Below are 19,659 nucleotides of genomic sequence, written 5' to 3'. Positions count from 1 at the left end.
TTAATGGGCATTTGGGTTTGTTCTATGTATTTGCTATTGTAAATAGTATTGCAATAAACATATGTGTGCAAGTACCTTTATAGTAGAATAATTTATATTCCTTTAGGTTTATACCCAGTAATGGGATTGCTGGGTAAATGGTGTTTCTGATTCTAGAGCCTTGAGGAATTACCACACTGTCTTCCACAGTGGTTGAAGTAATTTACATTCCCACCAACAGTGTAAAAGTGTTCTTATTTCTCTGCAGCCTCGACAGCATCTATCGTTTCTTGACTTTTAAATAATTGCCATTCTGACTACTGTGAGATGGTATCTCATTGTGGTTTTGATATGCATTTCTCTAATAATCAGTGATGTTGAGTTATTTTTCATGTTTGTTGGCTGCATAAATGTCTTCTTTGAGAAGTGTCTGTTCATGTCCTTTGGCCACTTTTGATGGAGTTGTTTTTCCCTTGTAAATTCGTTTAAGTTCCTTTTAAATTCGGGATATTAGACCTTTGTCAGATGAATAGATTGAAAAATGTTTCTCCTATTTCAATTTCTTCCTATTTAAACTAATAAATGATGCCGGGAAAATTGGCTAGCCATGAGTAGAAAGCTGAAACTAGATCCTTTCCTTACTCCTTATACAAAAATTAATTCAAGATGGATTAGAGACTTAAATGTTAGACCTAACACCATAAAAACCCTAGAAGAAAACCTAGGTAATACCATTCAGGACATAGGCATGGGCAAGGACTTCATGTCTAAAACACCAAAAGCAACAGCAACAAAAGCCAAAATTGACAAATGGGATCTAATTAAACTAAAGAGCTTCTGCACAGCAAAAGAAACTACCATCAGAGTGAACAGGCAACCTACAGAATGGGAGAATATTTTTGCAATCTACTCATCTGACAAAGGGCTAATATCCAGAAACTACAAAGAACTCAAACAAATTTACAAGAAAAAAACAAACAACCCCATCAAAAAGTGGGCAAAGGATATGAACAGACATTTCTCAAAACAAGACATTCATACAGCCAACAGATACATGAAAAAATGCTCGTCATCACTGGCCATCAGAGAAATGCAAATCAAAACCACAATGAGATACCATCTCACACCAGTTAGAATGGCAATCATTCAAAAGTCAGGAAACAACAGGTGCTGGAGAGGATGTGGAGAAATAGGAACACTTTTACACTGTTGGTGGGATTGTAAACTAGTTCAACCTTTATGGAAAACAGTATGGCGATTCCTCAAGGATCTAGAACTAGAAATACCATATGACCCAGCCATCCCATTACTGGGTATATACCCAAAGGATTATAAATCATGCTGCTGCAAAGACACATGCTCATGTATGTTTATTGCGGCACTATTCACAATAGCAAAGACTTGGAATCAACCCAAATGTCTATCAGTGACAGACTAGATTAAGAAAATGTGGCACATATATACCATGGAATGCTATGCAGCCATAAAAAAGGATGAGTTTCTGTCCTTTTTAGGGACATGGATGCAGCTGGAAACTATCATTCTCAGCAAACTATTGCAAGAACAGAAAACCAAACACCACATGTTCTCACTCATAGGTGGGAATTGAACAAAGAGATCACCTGGACATGGGAAGGGGAATATCACACACTGGGGTCTATTGTGGGGAGGGGGGAGGGGAGAGGGATGGCATTGGGAGTTATACCTGATGTAAATGATGAGTTGATGGGTGCTGATGAGTTGATGGGTGCAGCACACCAACATGGCACATGTATACATATGTAACAAACCTGCACGTTGTGCACATGTACCCTAGAACTTAAAGTATAATAAAAAAACATGAAAAAAAAGCAAAAAAAAAAAATAAATAAATACGCTTTCTTTCTTTCTTTTGCCTGATTGCCCTGGTCAGAAATTCCATTACTACGTTGAATAGGAGTGGTGATAGAGGGCATCCTTGTCTTGTGTCAGTTTTCAAGGGGAATGCTTCCAGCTTTTGCCCATTCAGTTGTGGGTTGTGGGATATTGGTTGTGGGTTTGTCATATATAGCTCTTGTTTTTTTGAGATATGTTATGTCAATACCTAGTTTATTGAGAGTTTTTAACATGAAGGGATCTTGAATTTTATCAAAGGCCTTTTCTGCATCTATTGAAATAATCATGTGGTTTTTGTCATTGGGTATGTTTATGTGGTGGATTACATTTATTGATTTGCATATGTTGAACCACCCTTGCGTCCCAGGGATGAAGCTAACTTGATTGTGTAGGATAAGCTTTTTGATGTGCTGCTGGATTAGGTTTGCCAGTACTTTATTGAGTATTTTTTCATCGATGTTCATCAGATATTGGTCTTAAGTTTTCTTTTTTTGTTGTGTCTCTGCCAGATTTTGGTATCAGGATGATGCTGGCCTCATAAAGTGAGTTGTGGGGAAGTCCCTCCTTTTCAATTGTTTAGAATAATTTCAGAAGGAATGATAACGGATCCTCTTTGTACCTCTGGTATAATTTAGCTGTGAATCTGTCTTGTCCTGGGCTCTTTGTTGGTTGTTAGGCTATTAATTACTGCCTCACTTTCAGAACTTGTTATTGGTCTATTCTAGGATTTGATTTCTTCCTGGTTTAGTCTTGGAAGGGTGTTTGTGTCCAGGAATTTATCCATTTTAGATTTTCTAGTATATTTGTATGGAGGTGTTTATAATATTCTCTGATGTTAGTTTGTATTTCTGTGAGATCAGTGGTGATAACCCTTTATCACTTTTTTATTGTGTCTATTTGATTCTTTTCTCTTTTCTTCTTTATTAGTCTAACTAGCAGTCTATTTATTTCATTAATTTTTTTCAAAAAGCAGCTCCTGGATTCATTGATTTATGAAGGGTTTTTTTTTTGTCTCTTTTTCTGTTCTGCTCTGATCTTAGTTATTTCTTGTTTTCAGCTAGTTTTTGGATTTGTTTGCTCTTGCTTCTCTAGTTCTTTTAGTTGTGAGCACATCACTTTTTGAAGGACTCTCTGTTTAGGTGACAGCTGGCATTTCTGTATATAGTCACATGACACCAACTGCAACTGCAAGGGAGGCTGGAAAGTGGAGAGGGGCACATGGATATTCATGGAGCACTGTCTCTCCCACAAATGAAAACAAAATAAAAAATATCTTGTCATGCTGTAATTCGGAACTCTGTTGGTTCTTTGTGGATTTTATAGGAGTATCATAGTGCTTTCAGATGGCACTGTGGCTGAGGAGCTAGGCCAACTTTTGTTATAAATATCCTAAAACTGCTAACTATGGGTCTTAAATGTTGTCGAACTTCTCAATAATAATGATAATTATAACAATGGTAATAATTATATTAAAAATAATGCACTTGGAGAGGTTCCTATAACCTTATGCCATGTTTAGAGCTTACATAGATTATCTTATTTAACCTTTCTGCTAATCAAAAGTAGATTATCACCCTCATTCTACAACTAAAGAAACAAGGGCTAATATTATAAAGAACTTGTCCAAGGTCTCACAGTCAGGATTTTAAACTGGATAGACGAGAAGCTGCATTTTTACCCTTGGCTAAAGTTCTCAGTCTAAAGTTTCTTATTTGTTGAAAATAGAATGCTAATTCTTACATGAAATAATTTGTTAGACATCTAGCACATTGCCTGTTACCAATACTAGCTTGGTGCCTAATAGGTATTCAAGCAGTATTAGTCTCCCTCCTTCATGCATAAAGAGCAGGCAGGCAGAAACCATACCAGCCCTACTATTGATTACTGTTATATGCTTTCCAACATAATTGAAAATAATTATCAAACATAATTTAAGTCTTAAAATTTTTGCTGCTTTATTGATTTTTTATAATTCATTGATTTCATAGAATAACCATCTCTGGGCCAACTAACTAATGTAAACGTGAAATTGATTCCAGGATGTAACCCTCTGTTGAGAGTAATACTTCAAGGAACAGGGTGAGGAAATGTGCTCTTGAGAGAACAAAATTTAATCCTAAATATCACTAAGTATTGTCTCAAATCTTCCCCTTTAAAACTCATATGTAAGGTCAGGTGCTGTGGCTAATACCTGTAATAGCAGCACTTTGGGAGGCTGAGGCAGGAGAATTGTTTGAGGCCAGGAGTTCAAGACCAGCCTGGGCAACATAGTAAGACCTCATCTCTAAAAATATATATATATATATATATATATATATATATATATCTGGGAGTGGTGGCATGTCCCTATAGTATCAGCTCTCAGAAGACTGAGGTGGGGGGATTGCTTGAGCCCAGGAGTTCAAGGCTGCAGCAAGCCTTGATTGTGCCACTGCATTCCAGGCTGGGTGACAGAGCGAGACCCTGTTTCTAAAAAGAAATAAACAAACAAATCTCATATGTAAATAATTTGATATATATTTAAAATAGATTAAGCACATGCCTTTTTGCCACCAAAAAACCCAGAACATCAGGCATTATTTCAGCTGACTTTATACAACAATGTTGGAGTGGTATCATGAAGCAACTCAATCTGCTGGTCATAACTATGAGAGTGGATAGCTCAATATCATTTGTGTCAAAAGCAGGATCATGATTTTAGGCAAGTGGTTTTCAGTATCCAAATGACCATACTAAAAAAATATCCAGCAGATTGACTGGCTAATTATCTGCAAGTGCACTTTGTGGTTAATATTTCTTGGCTATCCTATTGAGATAGATTAATTTTATGCCCATGTTACCTTTAATAGTGCCTGACACACAGTAGGTGCTCAATATTTAACAAATGAATAGAATCAGGCCCTTTAAATTTCTTGGCATCTGTGAATATCCAGCTTTCCATCACCACACAAGATTGTCTACTTCAACCTTGAATTATTTCATGTTAAGCTTAAACTCTAGGCTGAAACAATTGATAAATGAATTTATGAAGGAGGATATTCATTCATTTCTCTTGATTTTCTTAGCTTTATTCCTGAGGCTCACTTTATTATAAGAAAACCACATCACTATTCTTTTTTTTTTTATTTTTTTTTTATTTTTTATTTTTAATTTATTTATTATTATTATACTTTAAGTTGTAGGGTACATGTGCATAACGTGCAGGTTTGTTACATATGTATACTTGTGCCATGTTGGTGTGCTGCACCCATCAACTCGTCATTTACATCAGGTATAACTGATGCAATCCCTCCCCCCCCCTCCCCATGATAGGCCCCGGTGTGTGATGTTCCCCTTCCCGAGTCCAAGTGATCTCATTGTTCAGTTCCCGCCTATGAGTGAGAACATGCGGTGTTTGGTTTTCTGTTCTTGTGATAGTTTGCTAAGAATGATGGTTTCCAGCTGCATCCATGTCCCTACAAAGGACACAAACTCATCCTTTTTTATGGCTGCATAGTATTCCATGGTGTATATGTGCCACATTTTCTTAATCCAATCTGTCACTGATGGACATTTGGGTTGATTCCAAGTCTTTGCTATTGTGAATAGTGCTGCGATAAACATACGTGTGCATGTGTCTTTATAGCAGCATGATTTATAATCCTTTGGGTATATACCCAGTAATGGGATGACTGGGTCATATGGTACATCTAGTTCTAGGTCCTTGAGGAATCGCCATACTGTTTTCCATAAAGGTTGAACTAGTTTACAATCCCACCAACAGTGTAAAAGTGTTCCTATTTCTCCACATCCTCTCCAGCACCTGTTGTTTCCTGACTTTTGAATGATCGCCATTCTAACTGGTGTGAGATGGTATCTCATTGTGGTTTTGATTTGCATTTCTCTGATGGCCAGTGATGATGAGCATTTTTTCATGTGCCTGTTGGCTGTATGAACTATTCTTAATTATTTTAGCTACACTAGTACATGGTTTAGCTTACAGAAAGAAGAGAACTTGTTTTGAAGTCAGATAAACTTTAATTCATATTAATTGGTACCACCAATTAGTAGTTCTGAGATTTTGAGTCAATTAATTAACAGCTCTGTATGCCACTTTCTTCATCTGTTTTGAGTGTTCGCTCTAACATGTTTAACATAATACAGAGTACATCTATAGTAGGTAAGCAATAATACTGGTTCAACTTTCTTTTTCCCTTGCGTTATTGAGAGTTAATATCATACAAGTCATATGGCACATATTTCTGTGACTTTCACTAAAAATATCTTATCTACTGCCTGTTGTTTGATTCCAGGTTTTTTATATAAAGAAACTATTGAATATATTCTTCCTGAAGTTTAGCTGAATAATTTTATCTTTCCTATGAATTGGTATTGTATATTTTATGAGATGAATGAATCAAAACCTGCCACTCACTGTGGTTTTGTTGTTGTTATTATTTTTTTTCCTTTGGTGTTCCAGAAGTGTGACACTAACTTTTGTGCTCAAGGCAATAGATATTCATAACTTAAGTCTTCTGGTAAAACTGTCATCTCCTAGCTTTGTTTGACATTTGTTTTTAAAACTGGATTTAATGGTTTTATTGTTTCCCTGTCTTTTACCGTGAGCTACACAAATCCTTTATGGAACCATGCAGAATATAAATAATGCATGAAAGAATAAAATGGTTTGCCCAAGGTTTCACAGCTATTAAGTGCAGAAATGATCCAGGCTCAGTGCTATTTTCAGCTATATCATTCAGAAGAAACAAAGAAATCTTAACCTCCAAAAATTCTTAAACTCCAATGTTTCCCACTCAGGAACTGACTATCAGAAACATAGGACAGTCATTCACAAGTGGAAATGAGGAGGGAGTGCTTCTGAAATATAGGCTATTAAAGTGCAATCAAAGCTTTGGACACCTGCAGGAGAAGATCAATAATATGGGACATTTTTCTTTGCAAAATTCTATGGCTATAGGCTAGCAATTGAATGGATGATGAGCACTCAGGTGCTGATACCGCGGAGAGTGTTTTATGCCATTGGTTTTAACTTCCACATCCTTTGTTTACTTGTTGATCTGCATTGCTTCCAGTTTTTGACTCTTTAATTATTCCTCTTTGAATGGTGGCATCTTTTATATCTACTATTGTCTAAAACAGTGATTCTCAAAATATGAAACTTGTTAGAAATACAGATTCTTGGCCTTATTCTAGTATTACTGAATCAGAAACTTCGCATTTTATCAGCCCCCTAGCTCATCCTAATCCATGTTAAAAGTTCAGAATCTCTGCTCTAGACCAATCATGTCTTCTCAACAGGAATTTTTTTTTTCTTTGTAGGTTCAAATAATCAGCTGTCTTATTCTATGACTTGAACTCAGGAAATACTAAAATGTATAACTAGAGAAAAGTCATTTTTAGCACTGATAATATTTTTCTGTAATGTGCTTAATGGAATATTTTCATGGGCACATTTTATAAAGAAAAAATTATATTTGAACTTTATAGTCATGACAAGGAAGACTATATAGAAGCTGAAGGATGAAATATAGTCTATTAAATATGCTCGGAACCTTTCAAAACTCAATTTAGATTTGTAAGCTTGGGGCACAGATGGGATCTGGGGGAAGCTCTTTAACACATCATATTTGCTATCAAATTTTTGGTTATGACATCAATCTAAGAAAATTTCCTATGCTATTTTGTCCATGTCTTACTGCTTAAACTAGTAATTAAAATAGACTTTTACCAATTATTTGAGATGCTTTCATGAACATCTTCCCTAACTTCCAAATTTTACCTGAAGTTTAATTCAAAGTGGGGCATAAAGAAGAAACTTGAAAGGAAATTATATATTTGTGTGTGTGTGAATTCACAAACCTTCTAATGATGATTTTTAATTGGTTGATTTCTGCTTGAATCCAAATCTCCAGAATGTTATGCCCATGACTTGTATTTTATCAAGCCCTGCTTCTCCAGTGTGCATCCCCAGGTGGTTGAGATGCACACTCATATCTGAGAACCAGTGAAAAGGGAGGTTCAGGGATAGTTTTAGTTGGGGAAAACAAAGATCAAGTCCCCCTCAAACGCTGCCAACTTTATACCTGTAACTTGGCATTCTAGTAGTTGCTCGATACATGGTAGGTGAATGAATTAATGGTAATGAATGAGTGCAGGTGGTTAGTTGCTACTGTGAAAGTTGTCAGAATCAAAATGGAGTCACTTGTGTTAAAAAAAGAAAGAAAGGAAAAAACCATGACAAATAGAGCAGAGGAAGGCCATAAACAGAAGGGTTCACATACGTAAATACCTGGTGAAAACTATCACAAAGGGCTGAAAAACCTACAAGTTTGCACCAAGACCATCACAACCTTATGCAAAAAATATTTCTGCAAAGCCATCTGCCCAGCAACTGCCTGTCCCACTTCAGACTGGCATTACCTTTGTTATTGATCCTTGTAGCCAAGGATAATTATCTCAAAATAGATAATCATCCTCATTTTTCCTTTGAAAACCTCTGTCTTCCTTTACCTCCCGGAATATACACATAGTTTACTATGGCACATATACTGCCATTGCAATACTCTATTCCAGAATAAATATTATTTTATTTCTATTTTATAGAAAGAGCCCTTTTCTGCTTGTTAGTTTCTGTTTGCTTCTAGCACCTTCTTTTATTCTACTGTAGAATATATTATCCATGCTTTAACTACTTTCTTATTTGATTGTCTTCATTCTAGACTGAACCTTATCTTTTTTTGCTTATAGTTTGTGTACCAAACCTAGTATTTGACAAATAATATGTATATAATCAGTGTTTGTTGGATTAAACAGTTCTACATATTAAATAGGGTAGCTCTTAGAGTAAACCTTAAAGATAAGTGACATGAATTGTTAAGCTTCTTTGGTTTATTTGAATATACATGGAAATGTTGGAAGAGGAGAGACAACAAGTTGAATCAACTATGATACATTGACTGAGACCATAGCTAGAAAAGCCACAGTGAAGTCCAAAGGCACAGGGCTGTGCCACAATGCAACATTAAGTCAGGAATCCAGAACACAAAGTTCATTGCCAGTGATTAGTTTATACATGCAACACAGTTGAGAAAGCCACACTTCCAAAGTGAAGGGAATAAGTAAGGGAAGGGGAGATATACTATCTAGGTTTGATGAGGCTAGTGTGTGCTAAAGATTTTGTGTGTGGTCAGAAGCAGAATATTAAAAGATATAAAGAAGGGTCAGAACATGACAAATGGCAAGTTAGGCACTTCATCCCAAGTTAAACTTGACAGATGAATTCATTTTATATTCTAGCTCCAGTTGCTTTTTAACCTTTCTTAGCCTGGAAAAAAAGCAGGGCTTTATTTGTTCTACTCATATGCCAAAACGTCTAGAGTAGAAATGGACCATGGTGTGGAGAGCAGTTCCTGGTACTGGGGCTGAAATCAAGGATTGTTTAAAGACTAATGTTCTTGTTCCTGCCACTGTCCACACCCATTGTCTAAATTCTAAACCCTGTTGTTGTCTCCTTGAATAGGCTTGCAATGTCCTGATTTTTAATAGTCTTATTTAATTCCCTATCCCGTGCTCCACAAACTGCTTTCTTGATTTCAGACCTTTTATTATTGCATTTGCAGATCACTTGAATTTTTGGTTTCCTGTCCAAGCAACCTAAGTTCTCTAAGTCCATTCTATTCTTTGGGGTCTTGGTGCATTTGCAGTGAATGCTGCCATCATATCCGATGCAATCATAGGTTGGTGCCTGTCACACGTATTCTACTCTCGAGCCTGTCTCAGCTAGCCGGGGGTCTCATGATGCTAGCACTGGATTTGTAGATTTTGCCACCCGTGTTCCCATGGGCTCCACTGTATTCTCCTCATTTACATCACTGATGCTGCTTGGGTCTCTTTCTAAGGGAATATGGGGAAAATTAGATAGTACTTCTATTTCAAGTTTTTATTTAGAAATGAAATGCCAGAACTTTACAGGAAAAATAGTTTTATTATCAATCCAGAGGTTCAGAGCCTAAGATTTAAATCTTTCAAATTATATCAGAATGCGATTTTCGGAAAAGTTCATGTATGTTAAAATTACACAAAAAGTCTTTGGTTTAGATTCTGGACTCAAAACATTATAGGCAGATTTTTCACTAATTAAAGCTTTGGCAGGACACTCACAAGTTGTGAGGTATGTGAGAAATTATTCATTGCGTGGGAACGTCTCACGTCTCACTTCTTGTAGGACAACCAGCATTCTTTGACAAACCAAATCAATCTAAACTGTACCTCTCCCCTTATTGTGGCATTTAAAAACCTGACCACAAATCTAAATGCCCCAAATCAGTCAAAACCACCTTTAATGAGAACCACTGGCATAGATTGTTTAATTTTCAGTTAAACAATTGGGGAGGATTCCACAGAAAATGTGGGTGCTTAAAACCTGAACAAAATCAGCAAGAAGGGTTGACTACTGGGAAGGCATCCACCAGTGTGTGCCACAGGAATGGACCAGATGATGTTCTGTGAGGTCCCTTCTAGCTGTAGAATTCTTACTATTTATGTCATAAATACAATATAAGATCGTTTGTGGATAAATAATCACAGGTAATGGATATTTATATTCAACATGTGTATTATGGTTCAAAATTTTAAAGACAGACTCTTCGATTACTAAATATAATTGATAGATGAACCTCTCTCAAAAATAAACAAAAAATGAAAAAATTAAGATATTTAAAATCTAAGCTTCCAAAAAGTAAAGTGTCATGTGGTATTTTAGAATAATGTTAATTCGAACAAAAATTTTGCTATGCTTAATTCAGAACAATAGCATTTGTGATATTAATGAGGACAAATGAAGTCAAGACTGTTTAATTCAAGTTTACCCAATTAAAATAATTAAAACTTTGCATAAGTTTGTATCTTAGTTCTTTCTGAGAAAGGATTGTAGATACAATCTTTATCTGTCCTCATGTGACTGGTATAATGGATGACCAGTGATCATCTTTGTCTTACGTACTTGAATCCTGAAGGAGCTAATATAACCTCTGAGACCAATGCATGTTCAGTAGATAGAGATGTTTATTCTATAAATGAATGTCTTTATGAGATACTTTAGGAAAGATTATGTGAATCAAATCTAAGATTAGTCTATTATAAATAGTTTTAATGTTGAAAAATAAAAACAATTTCTTTGCATTTTTTCCCTATGCTCTTTTACTCCAGGTAATCTTGCGTAGACTGATACATGTTTTTTTCTATGTGAACTTCATGAACTAGATGATAGATGGCTAAGTGTTAGTAATCATTAAAAGAACAAGTTTCTCTACATCTCATTATCATTCTGCCTGTTCACTTGCCTCATGATTTTGCTGTTCTTCTTTTTGACAGGGATTCGATAAACAAGTGGATGTGTCATATATTGCCAAACATTACAACATGAGCAAAAGCAAAGTTGACAACCAATTCTACAGCGTGGAAGTGGGAGACTCAACCTTCACAGTTCTCAAGCGCTACCAGAATCTAAAGCCTATTGGCTCTGGGGCTCAGGGCATAGTTTGGTAAGTGGAATGGATTTGCTGTATTTTTAAACGGAACATACTGTGTGCAACTACTAGACACAAATACACAAATAAACAAAACCCCCAAAATAAATAGCATAATTTGGGAGGGGAAAATAATCCTACTGAACAAAAAAATAACATTATAAGCATTATGTTTATTACCCACTTGCTAACAATATATACAACTTGGCTTGTGACATGTTTTTTTGGTCACAGAAAAAAAAATATTCCACAAGAATCATAAAGGAATAAAGAGAACCAGAGATTTCTAGCAGTTGCTACTGTATTTCTTGTTTTATTTGTTGCACAGCAAGAAATGAGGGGACATGTCTTAAGATAACATCAAATAAAACTCCTTACATGCTAGAGAGGAATAAAAGCTATTTCAAATGTTTCTGTGACTTTTCAAATTCAGTGTTTGAAACTGAGTTTCCTATTTAGAAAAAGTAGCATTTTAAAAATGTTTGCCTCATGTTTTCAAAATGGGAAGGCTCTGGACTACTTAGTAACTGTTCTTTTATGACATTTTTGAGTAGCTAATTAAAATTACGACAAATCTAGATCTGATTTACCTAAGACTCTTGCAAATTTAATATCAGGTTAATTGTCAAGCATTTCTTTTACACAGTTTTAATTTATAATGTCACAACGAAATGTATTTAATATAAACTTATTAGTAAAATAATTTTTAATCTTTCTGATGGCTCACACAGATAAGTAAAAATTCAGGACATGTACCCTGAATATGTATATTTATATATGTATATTTATTTATAAAGGATATTTATTTATACAATATATTTGTTTGTTACTGCTACATTCATAATGTCCATTTAAAAACAAAAACACTTTTAAGGGATGAGGTGAATTTACAGCAAATCACCATTAACTTAGCCACTTTCTTGCTGATCTTACAGTTCTGTAGGTCAGAAGTCCTACACAGGTTTCATTTTAGCCCAGTGGGGCTAAAATCAAGACAGTGGGAGGCTGGGTTCCTTTCTGGAGGTGGTGGAGGAGAATCTATTTTGCTGTTCATATGAATTGTTGTTAGATTTCAATTCCTTGCAGTTGTGGTAAAAAAAAAAAAAAAAAAAAAAGAGGTTTAAAATTTAAAATATTTTAAATGTTTTAAAATTTGTGTTTAAATGGATAAGTTTATGGTGATTTGCTATGCTAGCAATACTAATACACATGTTATAGTAAAGATTCTAATATTAAGACAATTGCTGTAACTCTCCTAAGTTTACCAGTGGCAGGAGAAAAGAGTAGTTTCTGGCTATCTTTCCTTGGTGGAAAATTGTAGAATAGTAACATGAGAAAGTTTTCCTAAGATTCTCAGTCCAGATGCTCAAATATTCGTTGGGATAGTTTCATTTTCCTTTGAATAGGTCTGCCACAGATTTGTGGCAGTGAAAGAAGTACTGTCAGTGAACGAAAACTGATAGACTTTTAACGACTCAAAAATAGATCCAAAGCAGCATTTTGCTCAGGAAGTTAACAGATTATCACAGAAGATTTGAACATTTTCTAATAATTTTGTAGTATATTTTATAGGAATTTTGGGCCTCGATTTCTCCTTTCCACAGGGTAGAAATTACCTTTGGCCTTAGATATAGTAACTGCAAAATTTTTTATATTGCGTTTGTCAACTGTAAGCTCATCTACCTCTCTTACATCAAATGCATCCATTCCCAGACATGCTTCTGAAATCCACAGACCTTTTCTATGTGCACAACTGTCAGATTGCATAATATCTTGAATGTTCTATGCAATCCTGAGTATAGTGCCTGGTTGAAACAGGAAACTGGGAATATCTGAGATCTCTGATGGACAGACAAACTGAAACATATCATTAATTTATTTTGCCTTATTTTCTTTGGAGTAGAAATAAAACATGGAGGAAAAAATTACAAAACAAATATCATCATTTTTGTCCATGTGTCACCACAAGTAATTTTGCATGTATATGCAAGAGAAATTCTGCTTTTTAAAATATTATTATTATACTTTAAGTTCTAGGGTACATGTGCATAACGTGCAAGTTTGTTACATATGTATACTTGTGCCATGTTGGTGTGCTGTACCCATCAACTCTTCAGCACCCATTAACTCATCATTTACATCAGGTATAACTCCCACTGCAATCCCTCCCCCGTCCTCCCTCCCCATAATAGGCCCCGGTGTGTGATGTTCCCCTTCCCGAGTCCAAGTGATCTAATTGTTCAGTTCCCACCTGTGAGTGAGAACATGTGGTGTTTGGTTTTCTGTTCTTGCGATAGTTTACTGAGAATGATGGGTTCCAGCTGCATCCATGTCCCTACAAAGGACATGATACTCATCCTTTTTTATGGCTGCATAGTATTCCATGGTGTATATGTGCCACATTTTCTTAATCCAGTCTGTCACTGATGGACATTTGGGTTGATTCCAAGTCTTTGCTATTGTGAATAGTGCTGCAATGAACATATGTGTTCATGTGTCTTTATAGCAGCATGATTTATAATTCTTTGGGTATATACCCAGTAATGGGATGGTTGGGTCATATGGTACTTCTAGTTCTAGATCCTTGAGGAATCGCCATACTGTTTTCCATAATTGTTGAACTAGTTTACAATTCCACCAATAGTGTAAAAGTGTTCCTATTTCTCCACATCCTCTCCAGCACCTGTTGTTTCCTGACTTTTGAATGATTGCCATTCTAACTGGTGTGAGATGGCATCTCATTGTGGTTTTGGTTTGCATTTCTCTGATGGCCAGTGATGATGAGCATTTTTTCATGTGTCTGTAGTCTGTATGCATGTCTATTTTTGAGAAATGTCTGTTCATATCCTTTGCCCACTTTTTGATGGGGTTGTTTGTTTTTTTCTTGTAAATTTGTTTGAGTTCTTTGTAGTTTCTGGATATTAGCCCTTTGTCAGATGAGTAGACTGCAAAAATGTTCTCCCATTCTGTAGGTTGCCTGTTCACTCTGATGGTAGTTTCTTTTGCTGTGCAGAAGCTCTTTAGTTTAATTAGATCCCATTTGTCAATTTTGGCTTTTGTTGTCATTGCTTTTGGTATTTTAGACATGAAGTCCTTACCCATGCCTCTATCCTGAATGGTATTACCTAGGTTTTCTCCTAGGGTTTTTATGGTATTAGGTTTAACAATTAAGTCTCTAATCCATCTTGAATTAATTTTCATATAAGGAGTAAGGAAAGGATTCAGTTTCAGCTTTCTACTTACGGCTAGCCAATTTTCCCAGCACCATTTATTAAATAGGGAATTCTTCTCCCGTTTCTTGTTTTTCTCAGGTTTGTCAAAGATCAGATGGCTATAGATGTGTGGTATTATTTCTGAGGGCTCTGTTCTGTTCCATTGGTCTATATCTCTGTTTTGGTGCCAGTACCATGCGGTTTTGGTTACTGTAGCCTTGTAGTATAGTTTGAAGTCAGGTAGCGTGATGCCTCCAGCTATGTTCTTTTGACTTAGGATTGTCTTGGCAATGCAGGCTCTTTTTTGGTTCCATATGAACTTTAAAGCAGTTTTTTCCAATTCTGTGAAGAAAGTCATTGGTAGCTTGATGGGGATGGCATTGAATCTATAAACTACCTTGGGCAGTATGGCCATTTTCACGATATTGATTCTTCCTATCCATGAGCATGGAATGTTCTTCCATTTGTTTGTATCCTCTTTTATTTAGTCAAGCAGTGGTTTGTAGTTCTCCTTGAAGAGGTCCTTTACATCCCTTGTAAGTTGGTTTCCTAGGTATTTGTGTCCCAGAGATTCTGGTATGTAGTATCTTTGTTCTCATTGGTTTCAAAGAACATCTTTATTTCTGCCTTCATTTCGGTATGTACCCAGTAGTCATTCAGGAGCAGGTTGTTCAGTTTCCATGTAGTTGTGTGGTTTTGATTGAGTTTCTTAGTCCTCAGTTCTAGTTTGATTGCACTGTGGTCTGAGAGACAGTTTGTTATAATTTCTGTTCTTGTACATTTGCTGAGGAGTGCTTTACATCCAATTATGTGGTCAATTTTGGAATAAGTGGGATGTGGTGCTAAGAAGATTGTATATTCTGTTGATTTGGGGTGGAGAGTTCTGTAGATGTCTATTAGGTCTGCTGGGTGCAGAGTTGAGTTCAATTCCTGGATATCCTTGTTAACTTTATGTCTCATTGATCTGTCTAATGTTGACAGTGGGGTGTTAAAGTCTCCCATTATTATTGTATGTGAGTCTAAGCCTCTTTTTAAGTCTCTAAGGACTTACTGTATGTATCTGGGTGCTCCTGTATTGGGTGCATATATATTTAGGATAGTTAGCTCTTCCTGTTGAATTGATCCCTTTACCATTATGTAATGGCCTTCTTTGTCTCTTTTGATCTTTGATGGTTTAAAGTCTGTTTTATCAGAGACTATTATTGCAACTCCTGCTTTTTTTTGTTCTCCATTTGCTTGGTAGATCTTCCTCCATCCCTTTATTTTGAGTCTATGTGTGTCTCTGCATGTGAGATGGGTCTCCTGAATACAGCAAACTGATGGGTCTTGACTCTTTATCCAATTTGCCAGTCTGTGTCTTTTAATTGGGCCTTTTAGTCCATTTACATGTAAGGTTAATATTGTTATGTATGAACTTGTTCCTGTTGTTGTAATATTAGCTGGTTATTTTGCTCATTAGTTGATGCAGTTTTAGCATTGATGGTCTTTACATTTTGGCATGTTTTTGCAATGGCTGGTACCGGTTGTTCCTTTCCATGTTTAGTGCTTCCTTCAGGGTCTCTTGTAGGGCAGGCCTGGTGGTGACAAAATCTCTAAGCATTTGCTTGTCTGTAAAGGATTTTATTTCTCCTTCACTTATGAAACTTAGTTTGGCTGGATATGAAATTCTGGGTTGAAAATTCTTTTCTTTAAAAATTTTGAATGTTGAATGAGGGCCCCCACTCTCTTTTGACTTATAGAGTTTCTGCCGAGAAATCTGCTGTTAGTCTGATGGGCTTCCCTTTGTGGGTAACCTGACCTTTCTCTCTGGCTGCCCTTAACATTTTTTCCTTCATTTCAACTTTGGTGCATCTGACAATTATATGCCTTGGAGTTGCTCTTCTTGAGGAGTATCTCTGTGGCATTCTCTGTATTTCCTGAATTTGAATGTTAGCCTGCCTTACTAGGTTGGGGAAGTTCTCCTGGATGATATCCTAAAGAGTGTTTTCCAACTTGGTTCCATTTTCCCCCTCACTTTCAGGCACACCAATCAGTTGTAGATTTGGTCTTTTCATCTAATCCCATATTTCTTGGAGGCTTTGTTCATTTCTTTTTCCTCTTTTTTCTCTAGACTTCTCTTCTCGCTTCATCTCATTCATTTGATCTTCAATCATTGATACTTTTTCTTCCAGTTGATCGAGTCAGTTACTGAAGCTTGTGCATTTGTCATGTATTTCTCGTGTCATGGTTTTTATCTCTGTCAGTTCGTTTATAGCCTTCTCTGCATTGATTGTTCTAGTTATCCATTCTTCCATTCTTTTTTCAAGATTTTTAGTTTCTTCGCGCTACATATGTAGTTCTTCCTTTAGCTCTGAGAAGTTTGATCGACTGAAGACTTCTTCTCTCAACTCGTCAAAGTCATTCTCCGTCCAGCTTTGATCCGTTGCTGGCGATGAGCTGCGTTCCTTTAGAGGGGGAGATGCACTCTGATTTTCTGAATTTCCAGCTTTTCTGCCCTGCTTTTTCCCCATCTTTGTGGTTTTATCTGCATTTTGTCTTTGATAACAGTGACGAACTGATGGGGTTTTGGTGTGAGTGTCCTTTCTGTTTGTTAGTTTTCCTTCTAACTGTCAGGACCCTCAGCTTTAGGTCTGTTGGAGATTGCTTGAGGTCCACTCTAGACCCTGTTTGCCTGGGTATCAGCAGCAGAGGCTTCAGAAGATAGAATATTGCTGAACAGCGAGTGTTGCTGTCTGATTCTTGCTCTGGAAGCTTCGTCTCAGGGGTGTACCCTTCCGTGTGATGTGTGAGGTGTCAGTCTGCACCTGGTGGGGGATGTCTCCCAGTTAGGCTACTCAGGGGTCAGGGACCCACTTGAGCAGGCAGTCTGTCCGTTCTCACATCTCAACCTCTGTGCTGGGAGATCCACTGCTCTCTTCAAAGCTGTCAGACAGGGTCATTTACATCTGCAGAGGTTTCTGCTACTTTTTGTTTAGCTGAGCCCTGTCCCCAGAGGTGGAGTCTACAGAGACAGGCAGGTCCCCTTGCGCTGCGGTGGGCTTTACCCAGTTCGAGTTTCCTGGCGGCTTTATTTACCTACTTAAGCCTCAGCAATGGTGGGCGCCCCTCCCCCAGCCTCGCTGCTGCCTTGCAGTCAGATCTCAGACTGCTGTGCTAAGAAAAGGGAGGCTCTCTGGGTGTGGGACCCTCCTTTCCAGATGTGGGATATAATCTCCTGGTGTGCCATTTGCTAAGACCCTTGGTAAAGTGTAGAATTAGGGTGAGAGTTACCCGATTTTCCAGGTGTTGTGTATCTCTGTTTCCTTTGGCTAGGAAAAGGGATTGCCTTCCCCATTGCACTTCCCAGGTGAGGCGATGGCTTGCCCTGGTTCAGCTCTCGCTGGTCGGGTTGCACCAGCTGACCAGCACCGATTGTCTGGCACTCGCCAGTGAGATGAACCCGGTACCTCAGTTGAAAATGCAGAAATCACCCGTCCTCTGTGTCACTCACTCTGGGAGCTGGAGACTGGAGCTGCTCCTAATCAGCCATCTTGCTCCAGGGACCGAAATTCTGCTTTTCAAGCATAAGTATTGGCATGTGGATACCTATTATGTCACAGAATCTCCATCCTCCTAACTTGGTTGAAATGGAGTCTCATTTCTACTGTTCTGGTTACCTTAAACTTGTTATTGGGTTCTTACAATCTTTTCCCCCTCTTTAGACTGTTTTATTTCTTACTTATCGCATGGGGAAAAAGGTAATACTAAAATATCTTCAAAAGAAATTATTCCTATACTATATTTCATTTACCATGGATGATAGGTCAAAAATGTCAATGTTGAGCACAATTAAACAAAAGTTGATATGAAATATTTGGGAAAAATGAAAATTTTCCTTCTGCCTTTGAGGGAAAGAAAAGATTATCTGTTGAGGCAGAAGGAATGAGAATTTTTCTTCTTCACTGTGTGAGCTGAGAAGTTTTCTATAGCCGCGTAGGTGGGGAATTGTAGAATAATCTGTAAGATGAGTTTTTAGCAACAGTGGTCAGGATCCAGAAGAGCAAATCATTTCAGAACATTTTTCCAATTGTCAGAAGAACGTCTTATTAGTGTTTTTTTCTGTTACCAACTCCAGAACAAAAACAAGCATGCAAAGAAATCAACAGTAGGGGTTTCATTGTCTTCATTCACATCCATCCTGCTGTTTCTTGCCAAGCCAAGGAACACTTTCTTATTTCTCTCTCTAAAGATGATTCAAACGGACAGCCAAAGTGGTGGCAAAAGTTAACAACTAAGTTTAGCAGAGATGACTTGCCAAGGTTGGTCTGCCCTTTAACTGAAAAGAGCTGATTGTATAGTTTTAAATGAAAGGAAGTGAAGCCATATTATTTCTTTCTTGGTGGTGTTACACACCATCAGCTTGTAAGTTGTCACAATTCAATTTCACAAGGTGATGTTAGGCAGGATATTTACAGCAAACTGTAAGATTAATACAGATAAAATCATAGAATTGTAAAATACCTGTGCCATGAAAATTAAGTATTTAAAAATAAGATGATACATTTTATGTTAACCGACCTTTAAAAAAATTCCACTTAGAGCTAGAAGGTGGCATTTAATTAAAGTTGAAATAATCATAGTTATAAGATGCCCTGGAAATAATCCAATGGATTAGTTTATCTTAAATGGAATATATATACAGATATATGTATACATACAGTAGTCCCCCCATATTTGTGGTTTAGCTTTCTGTGGTTTCAGTTACACATGATCAAATAGGATATGAAATTATTAAACGGAAAATTCCAGAAACACTTTGTAAGTTTTAAATCGTACACCATTCTGAAATCTTGCCCTGTCTCGCTCTATCTCATCCCATCCTTCTGAGGATGTGAACCATCCCTTTGTGTAGCATATCTAGGCTGTCTATGATACACTTCTTAGTCACTTAGTGGCAGTCTCAGTTATCAGAGCAACTGTTGCAATATTGCAGCGCTTGTGTTCAAATTATTCTTATTTTAATTAATAATGGCTCCCAAATACAAAAGTAGTGATGCAGGCAATTTGGATGTGGTAAAGTGCTTCCT

At 36.9% G+C, this 19,659-nt stretch overlaps 1 protein-coding gene across 9 annotated transcripts in view; it reads left to right on the top strand.

The window, feature by feature from the left end:
* Positions 1 to 19,659, top strand: part of MAPK10 (mitogen-activated protein kinase 10) — a 339,249-nt gene that overhangs the window by 190,221 nt on the left and 129,369 nt on the right. For all 9 annotated transcript variants that reach the window (XM_037986452.2, XM_007999142.3, XM_073017471.1 and 6 more), the window contains one exon: positions 11,227 to 11,396. In XM_037986452.2, the coding sequence (XP_037842380.1) occupies positions 11,227 to 11,396 (170 nt within the window). The remainder of the gene's footprint in view (positions 1 to 11,226; positions 11,397 to 19,659) is intronic.

This window comes from Chlorocebus sabaeus, chromosome 7 (genome assembly GCF_047675955.1).
Source record: "Chlorocebus sabaeus isolate Y175 chromosome 7, mChlSab1.0.hap1, whole genome shotgun sequence".
Taxonomy (NCBI): domain Eukaryota; kingdom Metazoa; phylum Chordata; class Mammalia; order Primates; family Cercopithecidae; genus Chlorocebus; species Chlorocebus sabaeus.
Note: the sequence above shows the minus strand (reverse complement) of the source record. Positions and strands in the feature narration are given on the sequence as shown.